The 26,882-nt window shown below is 41.3% G+C and overlaps 1 protein-coding gene across 2 annotated transcripts in view; it reads right to left on the bottom strand.

Annotated features, from left to right (window-relative positions):
* Positions 1 to 2,757: 2,757 nt before the first annotated feature.
* Positions 2,758 to 26,882, bottom strand: part of SH3GL2 (SH3 domain containing GRB2 like 2, endophilin A1) — a 199,834-nt gene continuing 175,709 nt past the window's right edge. For both annotated transcript variants that reach the window (XM_067744471.1, XM_067744469.1), the window contains exons 4-9: positions 13,129 to 13,272; positions 12,082 to 12,215; positions 10,072 to 10,230; positions 8,426 to 8,529; positions 6,470 to 6,600; positions 2,758 to 4,376 (exon numbers count right to left, since the gene is read on the bottom strand). In XM_067744471.1, the coding sequence (XP_067600572.1) occupies positions 4,177 to 4,376; positions 6,470 to 6,600; positions 8,426 to 8,529; positions 10,072 to 10,230; positions 12,082 to 12,215; positions 13,129 to 13,272 (872 nt within the window). In that variant the 3' untranslated portion in view covers positions 2,758 to 4,176. The remainder of the gene's footprint in view (positions 4,377 to 6,469; positions 6,601 to 8,425; positions 8,530 to 10,071; positions 10,231 to 12,081; positions 12,216 to 13,128; positions 13,273 to 26,882) is intronic.

Raw genomic sequence — 26,882 nt, 5'->3', positions numbered from 1 at the left:
AAATGTTTCTTTTGAAACTTCTCTCTTTACTTTCTTCATCTCCTATGTCTGACATTCTATAAAACCAGCCTTTTCTAAGACCTTATAGTCTCTTTATTTCACCATCAAGGAGCTCACCTTTTGTCTTGCTACTAAGATATTTCATAATGTTGATAGGGTCTTTTATCTTTTCTAAGCTCTAAATACCAGTAAGCCTGAGACTACATTGGGTCAACAATCAACCCTATTACAAAGCTCTCTTTCTTCCAGTGTTTGACCCCAAAGAGCCAAGTGTTTAACACCTTAGTCTTCAATCAAAATCACATATATTGAGCTTAATGAAGTGCTCGATACACCGTAATACAATTACAAGCAACAATTACAAGCATCATCTGATAAAAGCGTTGAATGTGTTTGATTCCCTGGTGTGAAAACAATGATACAGGAAATTCAAACACAGCTGTAAATACACACCTATTTTTATTGCTTAAAGGCCCCTAAAAGCCTAGAATCAGGATAGACTCTGCCAGGTGAAGAAATCTACATTTTGCAAGCCTGGAATATAAAGAAGGGAAAATTCCTAATTTCGGGAATGCTGCAAACATTTTGCAGATGACATCCGAAAACAGATATGAAACCCTTGTTTCTGAGACCACACTCGTCATGCAGAAAAAAATTCAAGAACCCAGATTACACGAAGGTCTCCAAACATCTTCGAATTTTCCTGATATTCCAACTTTATTCTCCACCCCTCTACTGTGAAGCTTTGTTATTTCTTATCTGAAGGGACTTCCCAAAATCTTGGCCTCGGTACATACGGGTGAATAATCACATAAGGTAGTACAAAAAAAGTCCAGGGTTCCTTTTTGAGAAAATGGTATTGAGATGCTGCTCTCCACTCCTTTACCTCCAAAGCTGACAGCCTGCCTCACTCCTGTCAAGAATCACAGCTTCTCTGACCCAGATGGGAGGCCACCATCACTTAGACACACATGAGAAGTGAGTGACATTCAACACCCTGACCTTTAAGCGGCTAGCCTTCATCGGGTCCTTTCAAAAATAGGTTTGTTCTTTTCCTTGACATCTCCTCGGGCCCCAACAGCTGGGTCTAGAAATTGCTGGTGTAGCCACCTCTCCATGTAGCCCAGTAAGTCTTCACCGACCACCACACAGAGTTCCAAACGGTAGCTTCAAGATGTTGCTTTCTTTAGCATTAAGTCCTTCCTGTCACCATCACCACCCCATGGGATGAAAGGCAGTCTGCAAAAGCAGTTGTTGTTTTTTTAACTTTATAACTATAAACCAGCTTTTACTACTGAGGCATGATTGTTTTTAACTGAAGTATAGTTGATTTACAATGTTGTGTTAGTTTCTGCTTTACAGCAATTACTCAGTTTATAATATATATATTATATATATATCACACCTGACTGTGTAACATTAAAGACAACAGAAAGCTTTACTGGTTCAAATATGGTTGAATACATAGATGCCTCTTTCTGGACTTGCTCTTCTGTACGGATCATCTTTTGTCCTATCACTGAATCAACATCACACTTTCTGAATTACTATAGCTCTATGTTTTACATCTAGAGAAAGTCCTCCAACTAAGCTGTTCTTCTTTAAGAAGAAATATCCGTTTGCATTTCACATAACTTTCATAATGTGCTTGTCAATATTCAAACACACACAAAAAACTTCCTGAGATTTTGGTTGAAATTGCACTAAACCTATAGGCCAATTTGGGTAGAAATGACATATTCACAATGCTGAGTTTTCCAACCCATAAATGTAAATATCTCTTCACTCATTAGGGTCTTCTTTATTTTTTCTCAAACATGTTTCATCATTTTCTATGTAGAGATCTTATATAATTCTTATTAGATTTATGTCTATAGGCTTGAATTTTTGATGCCTTTGTAAATGATATACATTTTAATTACTTTTTTCTAATTGACTGTTACTGGTATATAAAAATTTTTTGGATATTGATTATATACTCAGTAATCCTATTAAATTTTCTTATTGAGTCTAACAGTTTATCTGTGACTTTTCTGGATTTTCTCCATTCACAATAATGTCATTGGTAATTTCTTCTTTAAATTGGTTTGAAGAATTGATCTATAATACTCTAACTCATAGCTAGCAAAAATATTATTTTCATGTTACAGCAGTTCACATACAGTATATATGTGAACCTAATATATTTGATGAAAACAATTTGTTTTAGATTAGAACATTTGGACTATTGGCCTCGGCATGGAGGAATACAAAGGGCACCCAGTACATAAAGAACATGTTTGTTTTCTCAGGAGCTCAGGAAATACATATTCTGTATGCACTGCTCCCCTCCCCCCACCTACCTACCCCTCCCCCCATATATACACCAAGAGAAAAGGCGGCCACCTTTTGGCCAGTCTGTATTTCCACGTCTATTCCTTTCTCTTTAAGCATGAAAGAAAACAAAAGACTGATTGAAATGATACATTTTATTTGTTCCTCTGAATATTACACTCTTCTGATTATATCACCATGATGCTATCTCATTTAACTTCTAGAAGACCTCTTCTCTCCACTTTCTTATCTTCTTTTTCAAATCTCCTCCTTCCCTGGGTTACCAGTAAGTTACCAGTGTCCACGCTAAGTCGCTTCTTGATAATGGAACTTCCCTTGCTTACAGAGAAGTAGGTCTGAGGTTGGAACCAGGTCTGCTTTGGTTGTATCAGAAGGCAATGAAGACTAGTCCACCCACTGTCGGACCCAGAGAACTGACACAAAATAAAGGACCAGAGCCTTTGGTTCTGTCTTCAGCAATATTTATTGGAAACAGCGACGCTTCCCGCGGTTAAGAGTTTATACATTAAGCAGTAAGATTTGCCTGTCGCTCCACATGATCCACTACCGCAGGTGGCACATCCAAAGCAGCACATTAAACCTCTGAAAGAATCTGTACAGCTAGATAAATAGAACTCTGGATGCCTAACAGGACTTTAACGACTGATACGAAAAAACCCGCAAGAAACAAATCAATGAAGAAAACCACTCGTAAGTTTACACACAGCACTGTACACACAAAATGAAGAGGAGATAGAAGGGACAGAAATAAAAGTCATGACTGAATTGGGAAAGAGCTTTGCATATGCAGCCACACATCTTAAACTGCTAAGCACAAAAATCATCTTTATTTGGTCCTCATTGAGGGCAGAATATGCACAAATGATGTTCAAAGAACACAAGGTGAAAGTGGAGTGGGAAGATGGTTACTGTTTCTCGGTCTATGAACTAGTGGGAAAATGGTTTCTAGTGTTTTTCTTCTTGTGTCTCCATACCAAATGTATTCATGAAACATGTAATTCATAAATAAGACTGAAGTGAAGATATTTGTTCCCCTGTCCAGGTACCTTCAGAAATGCCCTGTATGTATACATGGTTTCTGTACAGCAAGAAATTTAAGCCTGGAAACCAGATCTCTTCCCATTTCCTCATAATGGAGAATCTCCTCTTCAGCTCCTCCCTCAATATGCTGACTGCTAACTGTCTTACTTAGAAATAAAATGGGAATCCCCCTCTGGCTTTAATAGCAGGGAGGAAAGAAAACCGGCTGTAACTCAGAAATAGGCATAAGCTGTGGAACAAAGGTGACTGTTCTCAGAGAAGGCTTTGAACCCACACTCAACACTTTTATATTGACAGCATCAAGGGACTCGCTCGTTCAGACCAGAAGACAATTTGCTGGTGAGGGAGGCTTCCTTTGACAACTCTGTGACCCACATGTTTGGGAGGGGTCAATGTGAAAACGAGAACTTTCTCCTCTATTTAAATGGAGAACCTGAGACCTTGAGATGGCCCCAGGTGGTAGATAACATCTTCGCAGGATGGTTTATCTGTGATGTGGCTGATGGTCATATTCTGAGAAGCCACATCCTCCTGAGAACTGTGTCAACAGCAGTTCTGTGAATTCTGGCTGGTCTCAGATGGTATTTACAAAGCACATGCCATGCCCACCAGGCTAAGAAGATACCATCCATCACCATGACTCTCGTGGGATCACACAAGTCAACGAAACGTACTCAGTGGGGCTTGATGACTTGGACCACTGCAGCCTGCACTTGGGATGTGTTGTAAGCAGCATTACCAAAGCAGTGGTTAAACTTAACTATCTGGGTCAGGAAGAGGTGAGCCAGCCAGCATGACATCCTAATGGGGCAGAGCAACCAGAATCTCCACGTAATTGATGGGGAAGAAGCCTGACTGGCCATGGAGCATCCCCTCATACCAGTTCTCATCAATCTGGTTAGTGAGTGTGATGATATCACCCTCTTTAAAACCCAACTCCCCTTCATTTTCAGGTTCAAAGTCGTACAGAGCTCGGCAGCAGGGCTGATCCATTGGGGCACCTGGGAGTAAGAGCAGGAGAGAAGAACACAGAAAGACAAGGGGAATTTAATGCACGTATCTACCTCCTGCTGCACCTGCCCAGCTTGCTGTCCCCCTTGGTTCCTCCCTCACTCCTCTTCCCGCTGACGCTTCCTCTTGCTACTGGTCCCCAGTGTCTGCTGCACGGCACCTTGCCCTCTAGCAGTCTTCAGAAGCTTTCTCATGTTCCTTGAAGTTGTTGAATTGCTGTTTCTATTTCCAGTATGAAAAATTGGCCACATCTATCCTTGTGATACGTACAACACAATTCATCAAGGTTGGCCTTGCTAACAATGCCCAGAGATGGGAGACCCAATGACTTAAGGAGTATTAACGAGATTTAGGTTCAAAATGAAGCGTGGCCAGAATTCCTTCCATGCTAGCACTTTAAGATCTCTGCACATGTGAAATAATAGTGTTTATTACACGGACAAAACTTTACAACTTCAGAATAACAATGCAGTTCTCACTTTTTAAAAATAAAGACCCCTCCCGACCCAGCCTCTGGAAACCGCTGTAATGTAGTAAAAATAACACAATATAAAACACTGGGTCCAAGTTCTTACTCTCTGTGACCTTGCCTAAGGCACTTTGCTCTCAGGTTCTTTGTCTAAAATTGGAACTGACAGTAGAACTTACTTTTCACAGTACTACTCTGGCTATTAAATGAGATTATATAAAAATGATATAATTTACACCTTTGCGTTATATAGTGCATATATAAACATGAGGTGTGCATCAGAGCTACGGCATAGAAAAAATAATATATTCTTCCTTGAGTTAAATATTGAAGGATGGGATCATAGCTTAAAAGGGATCTATGTTAAATGAGCAAATATATTAACACAGCAGGCACACACGTATGTATATCGACGCAGACAAGTGCATACAGCTCCATGCCATCTAGATGGCTTTGAAGGGGAACAATGAATTTTTTTTTTTTTTTTTTACTTAGAGAAAGCAAATTAATGAGTCTCCAAAAGAAAAGTGAAATATGGGATTGGTTTTTGAGCAGGGGGAAGCAGGTTACCTGTAACTTATATGACTAGTCCTTGTAACCAGATAACTTCTAAAAACCACTGCTGTTTATCCGCACACTGAGGGCTCTGAGCAGCAGAGCTAAGCACAAGGGGCAGAGAACTCCAACTGTCGTCACACACCTCACTTTGTTGCTTCATGGTCTCCTGAGAGTACCTATGTTTCCTACTGTAGAACATCAGGCACTGGGGATGCAGGGAAAACAGGAGAAAGCTGTATATCCTTAAAATCCACATCCAGTATGAGATAGCTCCTGTTCTTCAACCAAGAGGATTACCAAGGTTGAATCTATTTCAAGCACAGGTTTTTATCTGATCTGTGTGTAGGGGGTGGAGAGCGGTGGTACCACCTAAAAGAATACATTACTGGGTATACATCAACATGCCTGATGGAAAATAAGTTTTAGCTCCCATTGTATCAACCTCTTACCACAGCACAATGAACCGGCTGGAGGGTGGGGAAAGGAGGGAAGTCTAGCAGATGCTGAGACCCAGAATATATTCATCTACAAATATATTCACCCACATGCTACTGTGACTCAGGAAATCCAACTCAGCAAGTTCCTGGAGTGCCTGCTGTCTGTGGGTTATACGTGAGTGTACGTGGGCACGCACTGCCCAGGAGCATGATTCCTCATGCAGGCAGGAATCACGGAAGCAGAATAACAGGAAGAAAAGATGCCATCCCTACAACTAAACTCACATATTAAGGTAACTGTAAGACCACAAAGGAGGGTCAAAATCAAATGTGTTTGTTAGAACAGTTAAGTATGTGCTGATGATGGACAGTGAGAGAAAAAAGGGACTTAACAAAGAAAGTTTTATAGAGGAGAGAGAGTAAAGGAGGGGAAGAGATAATCAATGAGACAAGAAGGAACTCCTTTAAGAGTTTCTACCTGACAAAACCATCCTGTAAGAAATATATTATAGTGGATTCCTTACGCACACAGATTGGACTGCTCCTAGCATTTCTGGAAGAGTGTCAGTGCAGTGTGCCCAGGCCCGGGGAATGGGTTCTGCAGGCCTCCGCTCCTTACCTGCAGGTTTGGGAGTGCTTGTGTGGGAGAGGCCCCCATTGGGCTGAGTGCTGTCCCCAGTTGTAAACTCCAGGCTCATTCGAGGTTTAGGCTGATATTCCCTTCTAGGCTGAGATGAAGCTTGTCTTATTCTGCATTAAAAAGAAAAAGGGGGGTAGAGTATGCAGCCAATTAAGAAGAAAAAGAAAAGCAATACAATCCTGAAAATGCTTAGGTCACCCACCAACCTACCATTGTGGAGTATGGGAAATCTGAAAAGGACCCTTAGTTTTCTTATCTGTGTCTGTCTCCACTTTAGTGCTGTGGTCACACCCGCTGTGGTTATACCCTCACTGCCTTCATCCTTCCTCTCACTTTCTCCCTCATTTACTCAGAGCTCACTTTGCAAGTATGCAGGGTGCTAGGTGCCAGGAACTCAAAGATGAATAAGTCACAGTTCCTACCCTCAAGCAGCTTATGGCCTGGAGGGGAGACAGAACATAAGCAACTGATTACTGTCAACTGTAGTAAGTGCTGCTACAGAGATAGGACAAAATGCCACAGGAACCCAGGGGTGGAGCTGGGGGTGGTGAGGAGTCTACCTGTCCATGGGGAAGTTGGAGAAGGTTTAAGGAGAAAAGGCAAAAGATAGGTAGGAGTCATTTCTAGATGGACAGCTGTTTCCAGAAGAAAGTTATTTCTTATAGAGCTTCAGATGGTATGGAGGGAGGAAAGGGGGAAGTACCGTGTGCTCTGGGAACAGCACAGAGGAAGGGGGAGAGAATCCAAGGGAGACAGGAGAGAGGTGGAAAGGTACAGGCAGTAAATGTATTCTGCACACCCGGAAGTCTTTTCCACAGCTTCAGGTGTTCACGAAGCAAAGTGAACAGCACATTTGCAAGGGTGGGGGGAGTTTAGGGTATGGCGATTGTAGAATGACAGTGGCTTTGGACGTAGTTCAGAGGCAAAAAAGAAAAGTGGCCTTCGTGCTCAACAGATGTCACAAAGACATATAATATTTCTTTAGTACATGGAAGTGCATGGTTTTAAACCATTCTAGAGGCTTCAGAGTGTTACACATAATTCCACAAGGGTGCACTGAGGAAAGATGAATGATCCAAGCACTAGTCAAGGAAGATACTGAGGAGAGGAAGAGGCTGGCCAGATGGAAACGGGTGAGGTCGTTTCCCGTAATACAGCACCGTAACTGGAGGCTGCCTTGTGCACTTACATCAGCTATGAGAGTCGACTCTGGCCATGAGCTGAGAATAAAAGCTGCTGAGGCCATCCTTTGATGTACATGCATTTAGTTTAACTAAAATAACACATATGATATAGCACAGGGCTACCGTGTACAGCTGTGCAGGCTGTGTCCTGCAGCTCCTGGGAGACTCATTCATGAATTAAACCACCCAGCCTGGCACTGAGGCCCATCTGAGGAGGTGGAACAGACATAAGAAAACAGCTCCCTCTGACGGACCTCGTCACCATTCAGAGAAATACAAGGCATGGAACGACACAGGCTTTCCAATAGGTTATGCTTAAACCTGAACCCCTGTTGCACCACTGTGTGACCCTGAGCCCCAGTCTGCTCGTCTGTTAGGTGAGGCTAACAATACTTGGTTTAAAGGGCTCTTCTATGATTGATGATGATACACGTTCAGTACCCACACAGAATAGCTGCTCAGCAAATCACATCCATTATCATTAGTAGAGTCCTGGCGTCCCATCTGTGGCATCCAAAATACTCCTTAAGTATTTAGCTCTCATAAACACAAGACTAGATTCAACCGAACAAGGTAAAACAAAGCCCAAGACAACATAAAATCAAAACAAATGGTCCATAAGGTGTCTTTGTAGGATCAGCAGGAATTCTGGTGGAAGTTTTTCTTCGAATGTATTCTAATATCTCCACTTCTTTATACACCATTTCATAGCAAGAAAATGGAATGGAAAATGCAGGGAGCTGTAAAATACCTTTCTTCCAGTCTGACTGTGACTTGCTGCAGGATCTGGACTGCCTGCTTATGGTACTCCAGCTGCGCCTGGATGAGCGCAGACAGCTGGCTCACCTGTTCGATCTGCAGATCAACAGGGGAATCACACCTTAGTTACCAGGTTACTGTCCTTAACCAGCTGCTAGTGCCCAGTCCACACGACACAGCTACCCCGGACACACGGACCAGTGCTCAGTGATGCCCATGACTGTGTGGTGAGCCAGGCTGACCGATAGATAGTTTTGCAAGTTACAAACTGATTAAGGATGAGAAAGCATCCCTGTGTTTGGAAACTCTAGTACTATGAGAAGAAACTTTAGTCAGAATCCTCCTGAAGATGACATAACTCTCATCAACCAGTCTCATGCTTAGCTACAACCTTCTGATTAGGATTTGGCTTATTTTATTGATTTCCTATAGGACAAAAGATGCACTGACTAGAACATTCTTTGCTCTCTATAACTTCATGCCAAGTCAGTATTAGTGCCGTTAATAAAAATGTGGGTATTGATTTCTCACATGAAGCACTATGGGAGACAGCGTGGTATGATGGAAAATCTTTTGTTCTCTCTGACCCTCATCTGCAATGTAGAAGGGTTGAGTCAAGTGACATCTTGGGTTCATTCCAGCTCTAATATTCTAAGCATCTTTGGTTACTCTTCATGTTGAGTCCTGTGTTGTGATCCAGCTGAATAATGGCCTCTGAGTTAACAGAGGCAATGCTGCCCCATGGGTTTTGGGGTGGGGTAGGGTTCTGGGTGAAGGGAAGGAACACTGTGATTCGGGTCACCCTCATCCCCACGGTGTTCCTCTTCAGTAGTTAGGTGGACACGTTGTTTTACATAAACACACACTCTGACACCGTCTCTGGATAGTGTGAAAGTCTGGATATGTTCAACTTGCCTCCCCTGTCACCAGTCTGGGGTGTGATAAGTACATAAACGCTCTGTAAATATCTTGGCAGAAGTTGGTCAGTAACTGATGGGGCCGGAGGTGGGGATAAGCAAGGACAGGAAAGCTGGTTAACGGGTTTTATGACATGACCGGTCGGAATGTAAGTTCTAAAGCCGTGAATAGTAATTCAGCACTCTGGAAATGTGAAGGCAACTTTTAAACTATCTCCTCTATGTCCCAAATGTAGTATCTATGCTACAATCGTCAATCTCAATTGAAATCATCTTTGGAAAGAAAATGTCGACTTTACTTCAAAATACAGACCATCTTAACCTATGTTGGACACTCACTTCTGAATACATTTTACTTGACTGATAATTTTATCTAATCTGAAGTCAATCTGCCTTACATTTCACATTTCAACAGAGTATTTGCTTAAGCTACTGGACTTCTATAGATCATCAGAAACATTCTTTATCTCCCCACTATTTATAATACTTTAAGATCATTAGCAGACAAAAATCTAGTTAAATCAAACTATAGGAATAGAGAAAAAGCTTCACTATTTCTCAGTCTACTTTACAATTTTAAATAATTTGAAAGAATAACCATCTACTGAAGTTCTCACCACATAGTACAGTCATTAACATTTTTAATTACATAACCCTTTAACACATTAATCTCGTGCCTCAAAGCCAAAGCTAAATTAAAAACCACAGGAGAGTCACTCACATCCATCTCTAAGAGATTGAACATGCTTGACTCAGCAATTTCTTTAGACTCATCAAATTTCTCCAGAGCCTGACGTAGCTCTTCATCTGGAATCTTGCCTTGTCGTTTCTTCTTGTAATCAAAGTCCAGGCGTCGACCCTCCAACTTCTTTAAATGATGCTGAAAAAGTCAAGGGTGGGAATATACTTTGAAAGGATGTACGGAAAAGGCCTATTTACAGCTCACTTCCCCATCATGCCTATTAGCTTCCAAAATAAGACAGGCTAAGTTCTAAAACATCATGTCACCAGAAAAATAAAGAAACCTGCATCACTGGGGCAAACGCTTCCAAATGCTAAAACATTTATGTTGGGAAACATCTTTAAAAATAATTAATAGCAAGAAAGAAATTGTGGGAAATACCAATACCCTTTACTTCTACCCCTGCTGGGTCAAAGCTAAAGTGGAATATATCCCTCTCCATCCCACGGCAGAAGCCAGGAATGTGTGTACACACCCTACACATCTGGAAAGCACAGGTATATGGGGCTCACAAGTCCCCATCTTCAAGGGAAGTGGTATCTCATGGGAAGGCAGAGGAAAAATGCTTTCCTTGAAATGAGTGAGATAGCACGGTAGTCTTCCTTTTCATATCATAGAGCATTAGTGCTGGAAAGGATTTATCTTTGAGGTAATCCGGTCTGTTAGAATCACCTAAGATGCTTATTAAACATATGGATTCTTGATCACCTGAATTAGAATATCCAGGGCTGAGGCCTAGGAATCTATGTCTCAGCACTTACCCTAGTTGACTGATGTATCTTTAGGAGAATCATGGATTAATTTAAGGCTCCCATCTAACAGATGATGGCACTTAGTCATCATCTAGACCTAACTTGGAAAGGACCTAACACCATACACTGCGCATCAATCCCTCTTTGCATCACCTCAGATGCACACATTCCTGGTGTGTGGCTGCCTAGCCTTGTCCGACACCTCCACTGACCAAGTAGGAAAGTAGTTTCCGAAAGCTACAAAGTATTTTTGTCCTATGAGCAGCAGTGTTTCACTACTAATGGGTGGGAGAAAATGCTAGACTTTCCTTGATCCTGGGTGTGCAAGGAGTAAAAGGGAAGGAAACGGAAACAGAGTTGGGAGTGGTGAAGAAATGAGAAGGAAGGAGGAAGGATATCCTCGACCTTCCCGCCCACGTTACACCCTGCCTCCAATCCATGCCCTGATCCAGACTAAATGTGTGTATCTTTGGAAGGAATATTCTTTTAGAACATCTGAACTGGCAGTCAGCTGCAGGGTAGAGTCCTGGAGGCAGGGTTACGTGTTAGATTTGGAGTGAGTCTGCCACATACTAACTGTGTGACCTTGAGCCGGTGGTAGGGCTGAAGGAGATTTAAGCTAGAATAAGATCAGGGAGACTACACAGTGTGGTACTTCATTTCACAGTCAAGGAAATCAAATTTCAGACAAGCGCAACAAATATTTGTTAAAAGAATGAATGAGCGAACATCACACACCCAGTTCTAGGTAAAGCCGGTTGAAGTTTATTATTTGGAATAGCTAAACTCTTCCACATGTTTTAGAAAGAGGACAGTCGGGTTCTCCCTCAATCCTAACAAACATTATGAGAATATGAAAACACGTGTTTACAGAGTCACAGAATAATTATGTATTTAAGCTAACAAATTTTCTTTATTATTCTGTGGTTTTCTGGGGGCGATTTCACACAGGGAAAGGATATCACCCTCATGGAGAAAAAAGCTTGAAAAAACTTGAAAATTGAACGTGGAGAAGTCAAATGTAATACTCAGGAGTGGCACAGTCATCATAACATTGGGGCTAAAAGTACTGCATTTCTGGTTTCTCTCGATTTATCGTGCTGGATTGTTTTGCAATTCACATGCTCAGTGTTGACAACATGCACGGTAAGCTTTAAAAAATGTTTCCTAAAGGAGAAGGGCACCTGCATCTGTACAATTCCAACTGCCCACTTCCCAAATAACTAGCTGCAGATACCTGAATTTCCCTCAGATCTTTGTCATGAAGATTCTGAAGGGGGTCAATGAAGTTCTGCTTCACTTCCATGTCCAAAGAGTCCTTCACCTCCGAGAGCTCCCGCATGGCCTCCCCCACCTCACCAAGCGCTGGGCCTGCAAGGGGATAACTAAGCACTTGTACTCGTTAAAGAACAAAGGTGAAGGTGAAATGCACTTGCAATAACAGCGCCCATCACAGACGAAAAACCTGAGATTACTGTCTGTCTTCTGAAGACAACCAAGACAACAGACAGCATATAATGCCCTCTGGAGATCAGTGTATTTTCCACCTGAGACAGTACATGAAAGTTCACTGAGTACAATAGACTCAATGCCCCCAATGGGTGGTAGAGGGACCCCTTATTATAAAGAACATAAAATTTTGCTTTTCCTTTAAAAAGCAATTTGGAAGCTCCCTACCCTCCTTTGTAAGTGCTTGCTTTCCTTTAGAGGAGACCTCTTTAAGGCCAGCGCATTGAGCAGAAGCAAATACCAGGAACAGAGCACAGGGCTCAATCAGGAAGGACAGTCATTTGCTGCGACCTCACATTGTGAAGGAGTGAAAACAGAAGGTGGTTACTATGGCGGCTGAGGGTCAAAGGAGGGAGGGGTGAAGGAATTCACCTGGGGCAGTCAAATTAGGTACCCTGGATAGAAGAGCAGGGAGCAAAGAGAAAGCTCATGGGGTGGGGTGCTGACTCATGCTGACTGTGACAGTTCCCTCTGTCCCAACACTAGTTACCGCCAGACACGTGCCATGGTAAATGTCCAGGCATCCGGATGTGTCACCCAGCTATTGTAATGATGGGATCTCATTAGGAAAAAAGAAAATACATAAACTTCCTAAGACAAATGACACCAAAAATGATGAAACGGTCTGAAAAGAAATTTGGGGCCCATGTGGACAAGACCTAAAATTGAGAATCAAAATATAAAATGGTTTGGATGATTTCCTACAGAGTTTTCTTAGTGGAACTAAAATCCCACGGATGAATGAAAAATGAAAATGTGAGGAAGCATACGTTACCGAAGTTGCAATCATCTCCAAGCTCTCTTCCAAACTTGAGCATGGCCTCTGCCAGCAGTGCTTCTGCCTGAGGATAGCCTGGCCCTTTCTCCTGGCCACGGATTTTTGACATGGTGTTGATCATGCTGAGTTTAGCTCTGGAAGCTGAAGACAAAGAGATAAGAGACTTTCAAAGCAGGCAACGTGATGTAGGAGGGACAGGGCTGGGTGGGGAGTCAGGCCTTCACCGGTCTCTAAACCAGCTCAGCTACCGAAAATTGCCCCTCCACCAATGTCTTCATCTGCAATATGTGCAGCTTGGTCCACAGATAAACACACACCTGCTCTTTTAATCGCTAAACTCTCCCTTTCTCTCAAAATCTCAAGAGGAATTTAATAGAAAAGGCAAGCTCTTCCAGGTGAAGATCCCATCTTGCCCGTCTTCCTGTGCCTTTTCTTTTTTTATTTTTTAAACATTTTTATTGGAGTATAATTGCTTTACAATGGTGTGTTAGTTTTTGTTGTATAACAAAGTGAATCAGCTATATGTATACATACATCCCCATATCCCCTCCCTCTTGCATCTCCCTCCTGCCCTCCCTATCCCACCCCTCTAGGTGGTCACAAAGCACCGAGCTGATCTCCCTGTGCTATGCTGCTGCTTCCCACTAGCTATCTATTTGACATTTGGTAGTGTATATATGTCCATGCCACTCTCTCACTTCGTCCCAGCTTACCCTTCCCCCTCCCCGTGTCCTCAAGTCCGTTCTCTACTCCTGTGCCTTTTCTGATACTCTCTTCACTGCTGTGGCCCTTCAGTCCCTCTGTGGATCTGGGTGGCCCACAGAAAGCACTTCAAAAACTACTGGATTATGTGATCTCGAAGTTTTAAGATTCTACCTTTTATTTCAATTCTAGGAGCCTATGGACTGAAATAGGAAATTAACTGATAACTCCTGCAGTGTGGGCCTTATGCCATGTTTCACTCACACCATGTATAAAATAGAACTATTTTCAGAATCACCTCTCAACTAAGATTCTAACAGTAAACAGTCCCATGAAGAACAGAAATATTGTGTTCATTAAAAAGACTTAATTACTTTTCTCGCACATAACTGCTTCTGAAAATTAGTTTTGTGCCACAAAGACAGCATCTCAATTTCTTTTTTGCTCTTACTTTTATAAAAGAAGATGCCTAGAAGGCAAATCCAGTTTTCATGGAAGAAACAGCTTTATTAGCACACTGTTAAAGACAATGATTTACTTGATGCTACGATACTACGGCTTCTCAGGTCCATTATCAGAGTTGGGAATGTACATTAACCTAGAATTATGCCCAGGATTCCATCTGTTTAGAAACCCCTGATAGAATCACAGCTAAAGCACACACTTCCAGCATTTAGTGGCTGCCATTTCATCTTGAACATTTCTTTTGAATAGGTTTTTATTTAAACTTTGGGCTTCAAAGGTCGAATCTGCAGACAAAGGGAATTATTATGAGAGGTCACCCTCCCAAGTTTGCCCAGGGATATTATAATGAACAAGACAGCTATGGCCTCTGCCTTTATGAAGTTTATAGTGAACTGAGGGTAGCGTCTATTTTAAAAGCAATTAGAGTGAAGTGTATATACTAAGTGTCATGTGGGGAGATTACAGCAAGTCACGAAAGTACACAGCATCACCCTAGTCTGTAGGAGTGGGCATCGCAAAGAAGGTTTCGGGTGAGAAATATCTTTAAGCTTAGAATCACATAATGAGTAGCAATTAGTCACGCTAACAGATGTAAAGCCTGGCGGTACCTGGAAAAAATGTAAAATTCACATTTTCTTTACTTTGCTTCTCATAGAAAAGTGTATCATACACGTTAAATTTAAAAAATTGAGAATGTCACATGATGACACATTTTTTGGGGGAATGATATAATTAGAGTATATATTCAAAGACTTTTCTACAATAGGCCATATCTGAAATCCAGGAAAGACACAGTCCCTGCCAAGGTGCTCACAGTAGAGTGAGGTGTCAGATACGGTAACAGTGGCAACAAATGCGATAAATGCAATAACAGCTAATACACACAAGGTACCAGGGAGACAAAAGAAGGAGTAACATTAGCACAAATACAACTGAAATAAGCAGACACCAGACAATAAGAGGTACCAAATGAACAGAAGGAAAGAAGATAAATGGAGATCAAAGAAACCGAGGAATGAAAACACACACGGTGGTTAATCCCTTCGAGTCCTGTTTTTACACTCCAAAGATTTATTCCTTTTACGAATTTGGTTACTGATTTGTGCTTAGATCTTGGTTCTGCTAAGAGCTGTCTTCCGGTAAGCAATTACCTGAAATAACTGTAACAGTTTAATATACTGTGGCTGATTTTCAAATTTATCATTTTCACTGTTGTTCGATTATGTTGTTCAATTCTTCCATTAATTACTTAGGAACATCTTGAATATGTTCTACATTTTCACGAGAAGGGGGAAGAAAACCATATTCTATTAGCTTATTTCTTCAAATCATCTAAAATACTTATTGATTCATATATTTGAAGAGACCAGCTTTTAAATTTATTCACAGCTATTAACTATTTTTAAGACTTTTGGATTAGTAAAATTTCTGTGTTCTTGAAAAACATCATCAGATGTCTGAATTAACCATTTTTAAGTGTTAACATAATTATTTTTAAATGATTTTTAAAAGCAGTACTTGAAGGAACTTGCCTGGTGGTCCAGTGGTTAAGACTCCACGCTCCCAATGCAGGGGGCCTGGGTTCGATCCCTGGCCAGGGAACTAGATCCTGTGTGCGTGCTGCAACTAAGAGTCCGCATGCCGTAACTAAAAGACCCTACATGCCACAACTAAGACCCGGCACAGCCAAATAAATAAATAAATATATATATATATATTTTTTTTTTTTTAAAAAAGCAGTACTTGAAGAAACAGAGAGGAAGCCTAGAAAAATACAAATTTAAGACACTAGAATTCCTATAATATGATCTCGGGCTAGATAGCTTCACCAAGTTAGATGTGCCCTTAGGGACCCTTCTCTTCTCTTCTAAAGGGACCTAACTCCTCTCCTTCACATTATCTTTATATTTGCCATAGCTTTAGCCTTTCTTTCAAATTTTTACAATCTCTCTAAGCCCCCATCTTTACTTTCCCACCTTTGCTATTCTAGTTCAACCTGCCCCCACTGGGTTTACTGCAGAAACAGTTTCCTAATAGCAATCTTTCCTCTGGCCCATGAGAGCAGGATACTGGTATGCTGCTCTGCGTATCTCCCAGACAGGATTAGCATAAAGCTGTACACGCATTAGATGTTTAACCTGGACTGCTGAAGGAAAGAATAAACGAATAAATAGACTATCTCAGAAACTAGTAGACGGTCATGGAAGTGGTTTTCATAAGCAGACTCTGTCCATATCCTATGGCTCACATGACTGACAGCCTTTTGAATCATAAAAGAGAATGGGAACTAGAAAACTTGTTTTTTTTATGAAGAATAAAAAGTGTAGCAATCTAATAGAGTTCTTTTGCAGAGAGAAGCTACCTGACCTATATTGAAAACAGGGCTTTAGGGCCAGTCCAGACTGTGAACTGTGAGACTTGCCAGCGCACTTCCCCTACTGGTCCCCTACAGCAGCGGTCCCCAACCTTTTTGGAACCAGGGACTGGTTTTGTGGAAGACAATTTCTCCACGGCTCGCCCACTGCTCACCTCCTGCTGATTCCTAACAGGCCGAGGACCTGTACCGGTCCGTGGCCCGGGGGTTGGGGAGCCCTGCCCTAGAGAACTGGCAGTCAGGTTTGAACCCTCTGGGCAGAAGACTGGAAGATTCTTCTCTGGGGAATACAACCGACTCAAGAGAAGAGACCTACAGATATTCACAGCTGGAAGCACCCAATGCAACAACTTCAGGCTGATTACCCTAGAATGAAGCTATAATAGTAAATAAGCACCCTCCCTTGACTCACCTTTACTGTCCTACACCTAAGAGGAAAAGGTTAGCCACTAACATCAGACTTTGAAGAAAGTTTCTAACATGAAAGAGGCAAAACAAACAAGGAAATTGTAAAAACCAAACAACTCAGGGAAAGAAAAATAACTATCATTAACATTCTTAGGTGTCTAAGATACTTTATCAATGAAATAAAAAAGAAACAGAGAACTCTTAGAAATTAAAATATAATTTAACTTTAAATATGAATTTCAATAAAACATAAAATTTAAAAAAATCAATAGAAGCACAGATGATGAGGTTGAGGCAAATCCCCCCAAAAGTAGAACAAAAAACCAGAGATTAAAAAAATCAGAAAGAAAACATAAAATCAGGATCAGTCCAGGAGGTCTAGCAGCTGAATAATAGAAGCTCCGAAAAGAAAGAACACAGAAATAGAAGGGGAAGAAATTCTTTGTAAAAGTTCAAGAAATCTCTGAACTAACAAACGTGTTCCCAGATTGAAAGGGTCGATCGAAGGCCCAGGACAATGGATAAAAGGATCTTACCAAGGACTATTAACATGAAGTTTCATAACACTGGAGACAAAAAGACAGTCCTAAAACCTTTCAGAGAGGAAAAAATAGGCTACACACAAAGTATCAAGTATTAGAAGGTCACTGAACATGAGAAAACCATGAACAACATGAGAAATTTCCTCAGAAAACAATGAAGCAATGACTCCAACATTTTTGGAGGAAATAATCTATAATCCTAAATTCAAATTATCAATGAAGTATAAAAGTAACATATGACATTTTCAAATACACAAGGAAGATTTTAATTTGTCTTCCCAAGGTCAATGGAAGAGGCATTCTACCAAAGCAAAGGTGTCAGTTGAGAACAGGGACAGGTTAAGAGATCCAGAAAAAGGGATCCAGTGTAAGAAAAGAGGTAAAAATGATGATAAAGGGAGATCCCAAGATGGTCCTTGTGCACCAGGCATTGAGCACCAACTGTAGCTGACACTATACATGACCAGGTGCATGCAGCTCAGGGAGCCATGAGCCAAAGGGAAATATAGGCTCCCCATGATCCCCACTGGAATCAGGCTATAGTTGTCCTCTACTGTACCTTGCTTTATAATGCACCCTTCATTGGCCTCCTCCCCTTTCCTAATCTCCTAACAGGATTTCCTGGAATCATCTTCTAAATCAACCACTTGTGCTTACACCCATGCACATGGTTTACTTCTGGGGGGACCCAAACTAAGACAGTAACCAATCTAGAATGCAGCATCAGATACATATCTGAAAGATGATTGACACCTGGCACGTTTCAATGTATTGACAGGAAATTCATATCTGTGGCAGAGGGTTAGGGAAAGAATCAGTGAAAGGTACACAAAAAGTTAAGAAACTGAAAATTAAAACAACTATTAACTCCAGGAAAAACAAAAAGGTTGCATAAGAAAAGAAATATAACCATATTATTCTGTATGTCTCAGATCTGTACAAGTTTTACAAGGGTGTAAAATGTAAATACTGAATACTGATCCAACATAAATTATGCTATAAACATACTGGAAAAATGAGAGAGGGGAAAGATGTGTTGCTTCTGGGAAACGGAAATGGGGGAAGTAACTCCAGGAGGACTGCTATTTTTTGTAAAAAGCTTTAAAAAATATTTTATTTTTTTATAATATGAGCATATATTACTTCCATTAGGAAGTACTAAATGTAACATATTTCCCACTTCTTTTTCCATCAGTAGACCTAATTTAGTGGCTGAACTGCATAAACTACTCACAGTATCTTCACAGTCTGGGCACTGCTCTAACCTCAAGGGTGTTTCCACCAAAAAGTTCTGCTGAAAAGTATGTTCAGTGGTATACAGAGAATTGCCTAGGAAGAGAAAAGTTCGTAAGGATTAACAGGTGAAATGCCATCAAGGAAAAAACCATCAGAGGCAAGGTCTCGATGAGTCCACATCTAGGTGATTTCTGGAAGGAAAGGTATCTGGTGAACCGAAACAGCAGGAAGTAAAATTAGGATGACCAAGAAAGCTAATTTATTCCCCCAAAGGGCTTCCATTGTTTTGTCTTCTGTTAAAAAGGGGAGGGGGAGCGGTTTCTTTTTTGTCCTCAAAAATTTATACTATCTATTCAGGGAGAGAAACAGGGGCAGTCAAAGCTCAATCTGTATCAGCTCTGGACTCTAAAGCATAATCTGTACCACCCCTTGAAGAGCTTTCTAATTCTGGGCACAGCCAAAGGGAAGTCAAAGCTCTGCGGAGAGTAAAACAGAAGCTCTCCTCGCACTGCCAAATGGTGTTATTTTCCTCTGACCTAAAAGTGGTGTCCCTGTGAGTCACTGCTCAGTCTCTCCTAAGCAACTAGCATGGTAACTAACTGGGAATGTTGAAAACCCAGTATTTCTGCTAAATCTTAGTGTTAAAAAAATATATATATATATTTCTTAATCCAAATGATCAAACAGGAAAACAGACCATTAGGTCTTGTCTGTCATGGAAAACAGCATAGAGCATTACAATAAACATTAGCTTTGGTTCATACAAACACAGGTCAAAATCCAGGCTCCAAATCTTGCTAGCTGGGTATCCCTGAAAAGTCATTTAATTCTGAAAGTTATTATCAGGATTCAGTGATAAACAGCAAGAAGAGCAACTAGCACAGACACACACCATAGGCATAGGAGACAGGGGAAAGCACTCCTTTCTACCCTCCATGTTCTCTTTCTAGAAATGTGTGTGAAGTGTTCCACTGTCAACTTGGTTGTATGGGAAACTACATTTCCCAGAACCCTCCCCTGCATGTTTCCAAGCTAGAATTGGTCCAAAGCGAGGCTGTGCACATTTGGGAGGCGAAGGTGAAGCAGCAGCCACACACTCGGAAGGCTGAGGTGAACACAGGTCCCAGTTTGTCCTCGATTTCATACTCTGTGCCCAGCTCTTCTTGAATGCTGATTCTGCTGACCAAGAGTGCCCCCAGGCCCACCACAGAGCTTCTGCTGCACACAGAGGTGGTAACCTTAAAGAGACAACAGTCTTCCGCAGCCTTCCATGTCAGCTGCCCTGTGCAGTGCTGCTCCAGCAGCTGGGCCTGCCTACCTGCCAGATTCCTGTAAGTTTGTTTACCTGGGTCAGGGCTGGTCAGTGAACTTTCTCTGATCCTTAACTCTACTTTTTTGGCCTTTATTTACCCAGATCTTCCTACAACTGTACAAGCTCTAGTTCCTTTAATAAATCTCTTAGTCCACAGTATCCACCATGTCTTTGCTTCCCTTACTGAACTCTGACTGACACAGTGGCTGATGGTCCAATATCTAAACTGATAAAAATTTATGATGGGAGAGGGGGAAGATGGCAGAAGAGTAAGACGTGGAGATCACCTTCCTCCCCACAGATACATCAGAAATACATCTACACGTGGAACAACTCCTACAGAACACCTAACGCTGGCAGAATACCTCAGACCTCCCAAAAGGCAAGAAACCCCCCACGTACCTGGGTAGGGCAAAAGAAAAACGAATAAACAGACAAATAATAAGGACAGGACCTGCACCAGTGGGAGGGAGCTGTGAAGGAGGAAAGGTTTCCACACACTAGGAAGCCCCTTCGCAGGCGGAGACTGCGGGCGGCAGAGGGGAGAGCTTCGAAGCCACGGAGGAGAGCACAGCCACAGGAGTGCGGAGGGCAAAGTGGAGAGGTTCCCGCACAGAGGATCGGTGCCGACCGGCACTCACCAGCCCGGGAGGCTTGTCTGCTCATCCGCCGGGGCGGGCGGGGCTGGGAGACGAGGCTCGGGCTTCGGTACGGGCGCAGGGAGAGGACTGACAGCGTGAACACAGCCTGAAGGGGTTAGTGCGCCACAGCTAGCCAGGAGGGAGTCCGGGAAAAAGTGTAGACGGGTAGGAGAGTCAAGAGACTTTTTCTTCCCTCTATGTTTCCTGGTGCGCGAGGAGAGGGGATTAAAAGCGCTGCTTAAAGGAGCTCCAGAGACGGGCGCGAGCAGCGGCTAACAGCGCGGACCCCAGAGACGGACATGAGACGCTAAGGCCGCTGCTGCCGCCGCCAAGAAGCCTGTGTACGAGCACAGGTCACTCTCCACACCTCCCGTCCGGGGAGCTGCGCAGCCCGCCACTGCCAGGGTCCCGGGATCCAGGGTCAACTTCCCCGGGAGAACGCATGGCACGCCTCAAGCTGGTGCAACGTCACGTCGGCCTCTGCTGCCGCAGGTTCGCCTCGCACTCTGTGCCCCTCCCTCCCCCCAGCCTGAGTGATCCAGAGCCCCCGAATCAGTGGCTCCTTTAACCCCGTCCTGTCTAAAAGAAGAACAGACGCCCTCCGGCGACCTACATGCAGAGGCGGGGCCAAATCCAAAGATGAGCCACTGGGAGCTGTGCGAACAAAGAAGAGAAAGGGAAATCTCTCCCAGCAGCCTCAGGAGCAGCGGATTAAAGCTCCACAATCAACTTGATATACTCTGCATCTGTGGAATACCTGAATAGACAACGAGTCATCCCAAATTGAGGAGGTGGACTTTGAGAGCAAGATTTATTATTTTTTCACCTTTTCCTCTTTTTGTGAGTGTGTATGTGTATGCTTCTGTGTGAGATTTTGTCTGTATAGCTTTGCTTTCACCATTTGTCCTAGGGTTCTTATCCATCCGTTTTCTTGTTTGTTTTTCTATTAAAAATTTTTCTTTCTTAATAATAATTTTTTTATTTTAATAACTATTTTATTTTACCTTACTTTATTTTATTTTATTTTCTTTCTTTCTTTTCTTTCTTTCCTTCTTTCTTTCTTTATTTCTTTTCCTCCCTCCCCCTCCCTCCCTCCCTTCCTTCCTTTCTACTATTTCTCCCTTTTATTCTGAGCCATGTGGCTGAAAGGCTCTTGGTGCTGCAGCCAGGAGTCAGTGCTGTGCCTCTGAGGTGGGAGAGCCAACTTCAGGACACTGGTCCACAAGAGACCTCCCAGCTCCACGGAATATCAAACGGCAAAAATCTCCCAATGATCTCCATCTCAACACCAACACCCAGCTTCACTCAACGACCAGCAAGCTACAGTGCTGGACACCCTATGCCAAACAATTAGCAAGACAGGAACACAACCCCACCAATTAGGAGAGAGGCTGCCTAAAATCATAAGTCCACAGACACCCCAAAACACACCACCAGATGTGGACCTGCCCACCAGAAAGACAAGATCCAGCCTCAGCCACCAGAACACAGGCACTAGTCCCCTCCACCAGGAAGCCTACACAACCCACTGAACCAACTTTAGCCACTGGGGACAGACACCAAAAACAACAGGAACTACGAACCTGCAGCCTACAAAAAGGAGACCCCAAACACAGTAAGATAAGCAAAATGACAAGACAGAGAAACACACAGCAGATGAAGGAGTAAGATAAAAACCCACCAGACCTAACAAATGAAGAGGAAACAGGCAGTCTACATGAAAAAGAATCCAGAATAATGACAGTAAAGATGATCCAGAATCTTGGAAATAGAAGAGAGAAAATGCAAGAAACATTTAACAAGGACCTAGAAGAACTAAAGATGAAACAAGCAACGATGAACAACACAATAAATGAAATGAAAAATATTCTAGATGGGATCAATAGCAGAATAACTGAGGCAGAAGAACGGATAAGTGACCTGGAAGATAAAATAGTGGAAATAACTACTGCAGAGCAGAATAAAGAAAAAAGAAAGAAAAGAACTGAGGACAGTCTCAGAGACCTCTGGGAAAACATTAAACGCACCAACATTCGAATTATAGGGGTTCCAGAAGAAGAAGAGAAAAAGAAAGGGACTGAGAAAATATTTGAAGAGATTATAGTGGAAAACTTTCCTAATATGGGAAAGGAAATAGTTAATCAAGTCCAGAAAGCACAGAGAGTCCCATACAGGATAAATCCAGGGAGAAACACTCCAAGAAACATATTAATCAAACTGTCAAAAATTAAATACAAAGAAAACATATTAAAAGCAGCAAGGGAAAAACAACAATTAACACAGAAGGGAATCCCCATAAGGTTAACAGCTGATCTTTCAGAAGAAACTCTGCAAGCCAGAAGGGAGTGGCAGGACATATTTAAAGCGATAAAGGAGAAAAACCTACAACCAAGATTACTCTACCCAGTAAGGATCTCATTCAGATTTGATGGAGAAATTAAAGCCTTTACAGACAGGCAAAAGCTGAGAGAGTTCAGCACCACCAAACCAGTTTACAACAAATGCTAAAGGATCTTCTCTAGGCAAGAAACACAAGAGAAGGAAAAGACGTATAATAACAAACCCAAAACAATTAAGAATATGGAAATAGGAATATACATATCGATAATTACCTTAAATGTAAATGGATTAAATGCTCCCACCAAAAGACACAGACTGGCTGAATGGATACAAAAACAAGACTCGTATATATGCTGTCTACAAGAGACCCACTTCAGACCTAGAGACACATACAGACTGAAAGTGAGGGGATGGAAAAAGATATTCCATGAAAATGGAAACCAAAAGAAAGCTGGAGTAGCAATTCTTATATCAGACAAAATGGACTTTAAAATAAAGACTATTAGAAGAGACAAAGAGGGCACTACATAATTATCAAGGGATCGATCCAAGAAGAAGATATAACAATTGTAAATATTTATGCACCTAACATAGGAGCACCTCAATACATAAGGCAAAAGCTAACAGCCATAAAAGGGGAAATCGACAGTAACACTTTCATAGTAGGGGACTTCAACACCCCACTTTCACCAATGGACAGATCATCCAAAATGAAAATAAATAAGGAAACACAAGCTTTAAATGATACATTAAACAAGATGGACTTAATTGATATTTATAGGACATTCCATCCAAAAACAACAGAATACACATTTTTCTCAAGTGCTCATGGAACATTCTCCAGGATAGATCATATCTTGGGTTACAAATCAAGCCTTGGTAAATTTAAGAAAATTGAAATTGTATCAAGTATCTTTTCCGACCACAACGCCTCATATCAATTACAGGAAAAGATCTGTAAAAAATACAAACACATGGAAGCTAAACAATACACTACTTAATAACGAAGTGAACACTGAAGAAACCAAAGAGGAAATCAAAAACAACTAGAAACAAATGACAATGGAGACATGATGACCCAAAACCTATAGGATGCAGTAAAAGCAGTTCTAAGAGGGAAGTTTACAGCAATACAATCCTACCGTAAGAAACAGGAAACATCTCGAATAAACAACCTAACCTCGCACCTAAAGCAATTAGAGAAAGAAGAACAAAAAAACTCCAAAGTTAGCAGAAGGAAAGAAATCATAAATATCAGATGAGAAATAAATGAAAAAGAAATGAAGGAAACAGTAGCAAAGATCAAGAAAACTAAAATCTGGTTCTTTGAGAAGATAAACAAAATTGATAAACCATTAGCCAGACTCATCAAGAAAAAAAGGGAGAAGACTCCAATCAATAGAATTAGAAATGAAAAAGGAGAAGTACTAACTGACACTGCAGAAATACAAAAGATCATGAGATTACTACAAGCAATTCTATGCCAATAAAATGGAAAACCTGGAAGAAACGGACAAATTCTTAGAAATGCACAACCTGCCAAGACTGAATCAGGAAGAAATAGAAAATATGAACAGACCAATCACAAGCACTGAAATTGAAACTGTGATTAAAAATCTTTCAAAAAACAAAAGTCCAGGACCAGATGGCTTCACAGGCGAGTTCTATCAAACATTTAGAGAAGAGCTAACACCTATCCTTCTCAAACTCTTCCAAAATATAGCAGAGGGAGGAACACTCCCAAACTCATTCTATGAGGCCACCATCACTCTGATACCAAAACCAGACAAGGATGTCACAAAGAAAGAAAACTACAGGACAATATCACTGATGAACATAGAGGCAAAAATCCTCAACAAAATACTAGCAAACAGAATCTAACAGCACATTAAAAGGATCATACACCATGATCAAGTGAGGTTTACTCCAGGAATGCAAGGATTCTTCAATATACACAAATCAATCAATGTTATACACCATATTAACAAACTGAAGGAGAAAAACCATATGGTCATCTCAATAGATGCAGAGAAAGCTTTTGACAAAATTCAACACCCATTTATGATAAAAACCCTGCAGAAAGTAGGCATAGAGGGGACTTTCCTCAACATAATAAAGGCCATATATGACAAACCCACAGCCAACATCGTCCTCAATGATGAAAAACTGAAAACATTTCCACTAAGATCAGGAACAAGACAAGGTTGCACACTCTCACCACTCTTATTCAACATAGTTTTGGAAGTTTTAGCCACAGCAATCAGAAGAAAAGGAAATAAAAGGAATCCAAATAGGAAAAGTAGAAGTAAAGCTGTCACTGTTTGCAGATGACATGATACTATACATAGAGAATCCTAAAGATGCTACCAGAAAACTACTAGAGCTAATCAATGAATTTGGTAAAGTAGCAGGATACAAAATTAATGCACAGAAATCTCTGGCAATCCTATACACTAATGATGAAAAATCTGAAAGTGAAATCAAGAAAACACTCCCATTTACCATTGCAACAAAAAGAATAAAATATCTAGGAGAAAACCTACCTAAGGAGACAAAAGACCTGTATACAGAAAATTATAAGACTGATGAAAGAAATTAAATATGATACAAATAGATGGAGAGATATACCATGTTCTTGGATTGGAAGAATCAACATTGTGAAAATGGCTTTACTACCCAAAGCAATCTACAGATTCAACGCAATCCCTATCAAACTACCACTGGCATTTTTCACAGAACTAGAACAAAAAATTTCACAATTTGTATGGAAACACAAAAGACCCCAAATAGCCAAAGCAACCTTGAGAATGTAAAACGGAGCTGGAGGAATCAGGCTCCCTGACTTCAGACTATACTACAAAGCTACAGTAATCAAGACAGTATGGTACTGGCACAGAAACAGAAATATAGATCAATGGAACAAGATAGAAAGCCCAGAGATAAACCCACACACATATGGTCACCTTATCTTTGATAAAGGAGGCAGGAATGTACAGTGGAGAAAGAACAGCCTCTTCAGTAAGTGGTGCTGGGAAAACTGGACAGGTACATGTAGAAGTATGAGATTAGATCACTCCCTAACACCATACACAAAAATAAGCTCAAAATGGATTAAAGACCTAAATGTAAGGCCAGACACTATCAAACTCTTAGAGGAAAACATAGGCTGAACACTATGACATAAATCACAGCAAGATCCTTTTTGACCCACCTCCTAGAGAAATGGAAATAAAAACAAAAATAAACAAATGGGACCTAAGGAAAGTTCAAAGCTTTTGCACAGCCAAGGAAACCATAAACAAGACCAAAAGACAACCCTAGAATAGGAGAAAATATTTGCAAATGAAGCAACTGACAAAGGATTAATCTCCAAAATTTACAAGCAGCTCATGCAGCTCAATAACAAAAAAACAAACAACCCAATCCAAAATGGGCAGAAGACCTAAACAGACATTTCTCCAAAGAAGATATACAGACTGCCAACAATTACTTGAAAGAATGCTCAACATCACTAATCATTAGAGAAATGCAAATCAAAACTACAATGAGATATCATCTCACGCCAGTCAGAATGGCCATCATCAAAAAATCTTGAAACAATAAATGCTGGAGAGGGTGTGGAGAAAAGGGGACACTCTTGCACTGCTGGTGGGAATGTGAATTGGTTCAGCCATTATGGAGAACAGTATGGAGGTTCCTTAAAAAACTACAAATAGAACTACCATATGACC

The sequence above is a fragment of the Pseudorca crassidens genome, chromosome 7 (assembly GCF_039906515.1).
Source record: "Pseudorca crassidens isolate mPseCra1 chromosome 7, mPseCra1.hap1, whole genome shotgun sequence".
In the NCBI taxonomy this organism is placed as follows: domain Eukaryota; kingdom Metazoa; phylum Chordata; class Mammalia; order Artiodactyla; family Delphinidae; genus Pseudorca; species Pseudorca crassidens.
Note: the sequence above shows the minus strand (reverse complement) of the source record. Positions and strands in the feature narration are given on the sequence as shown.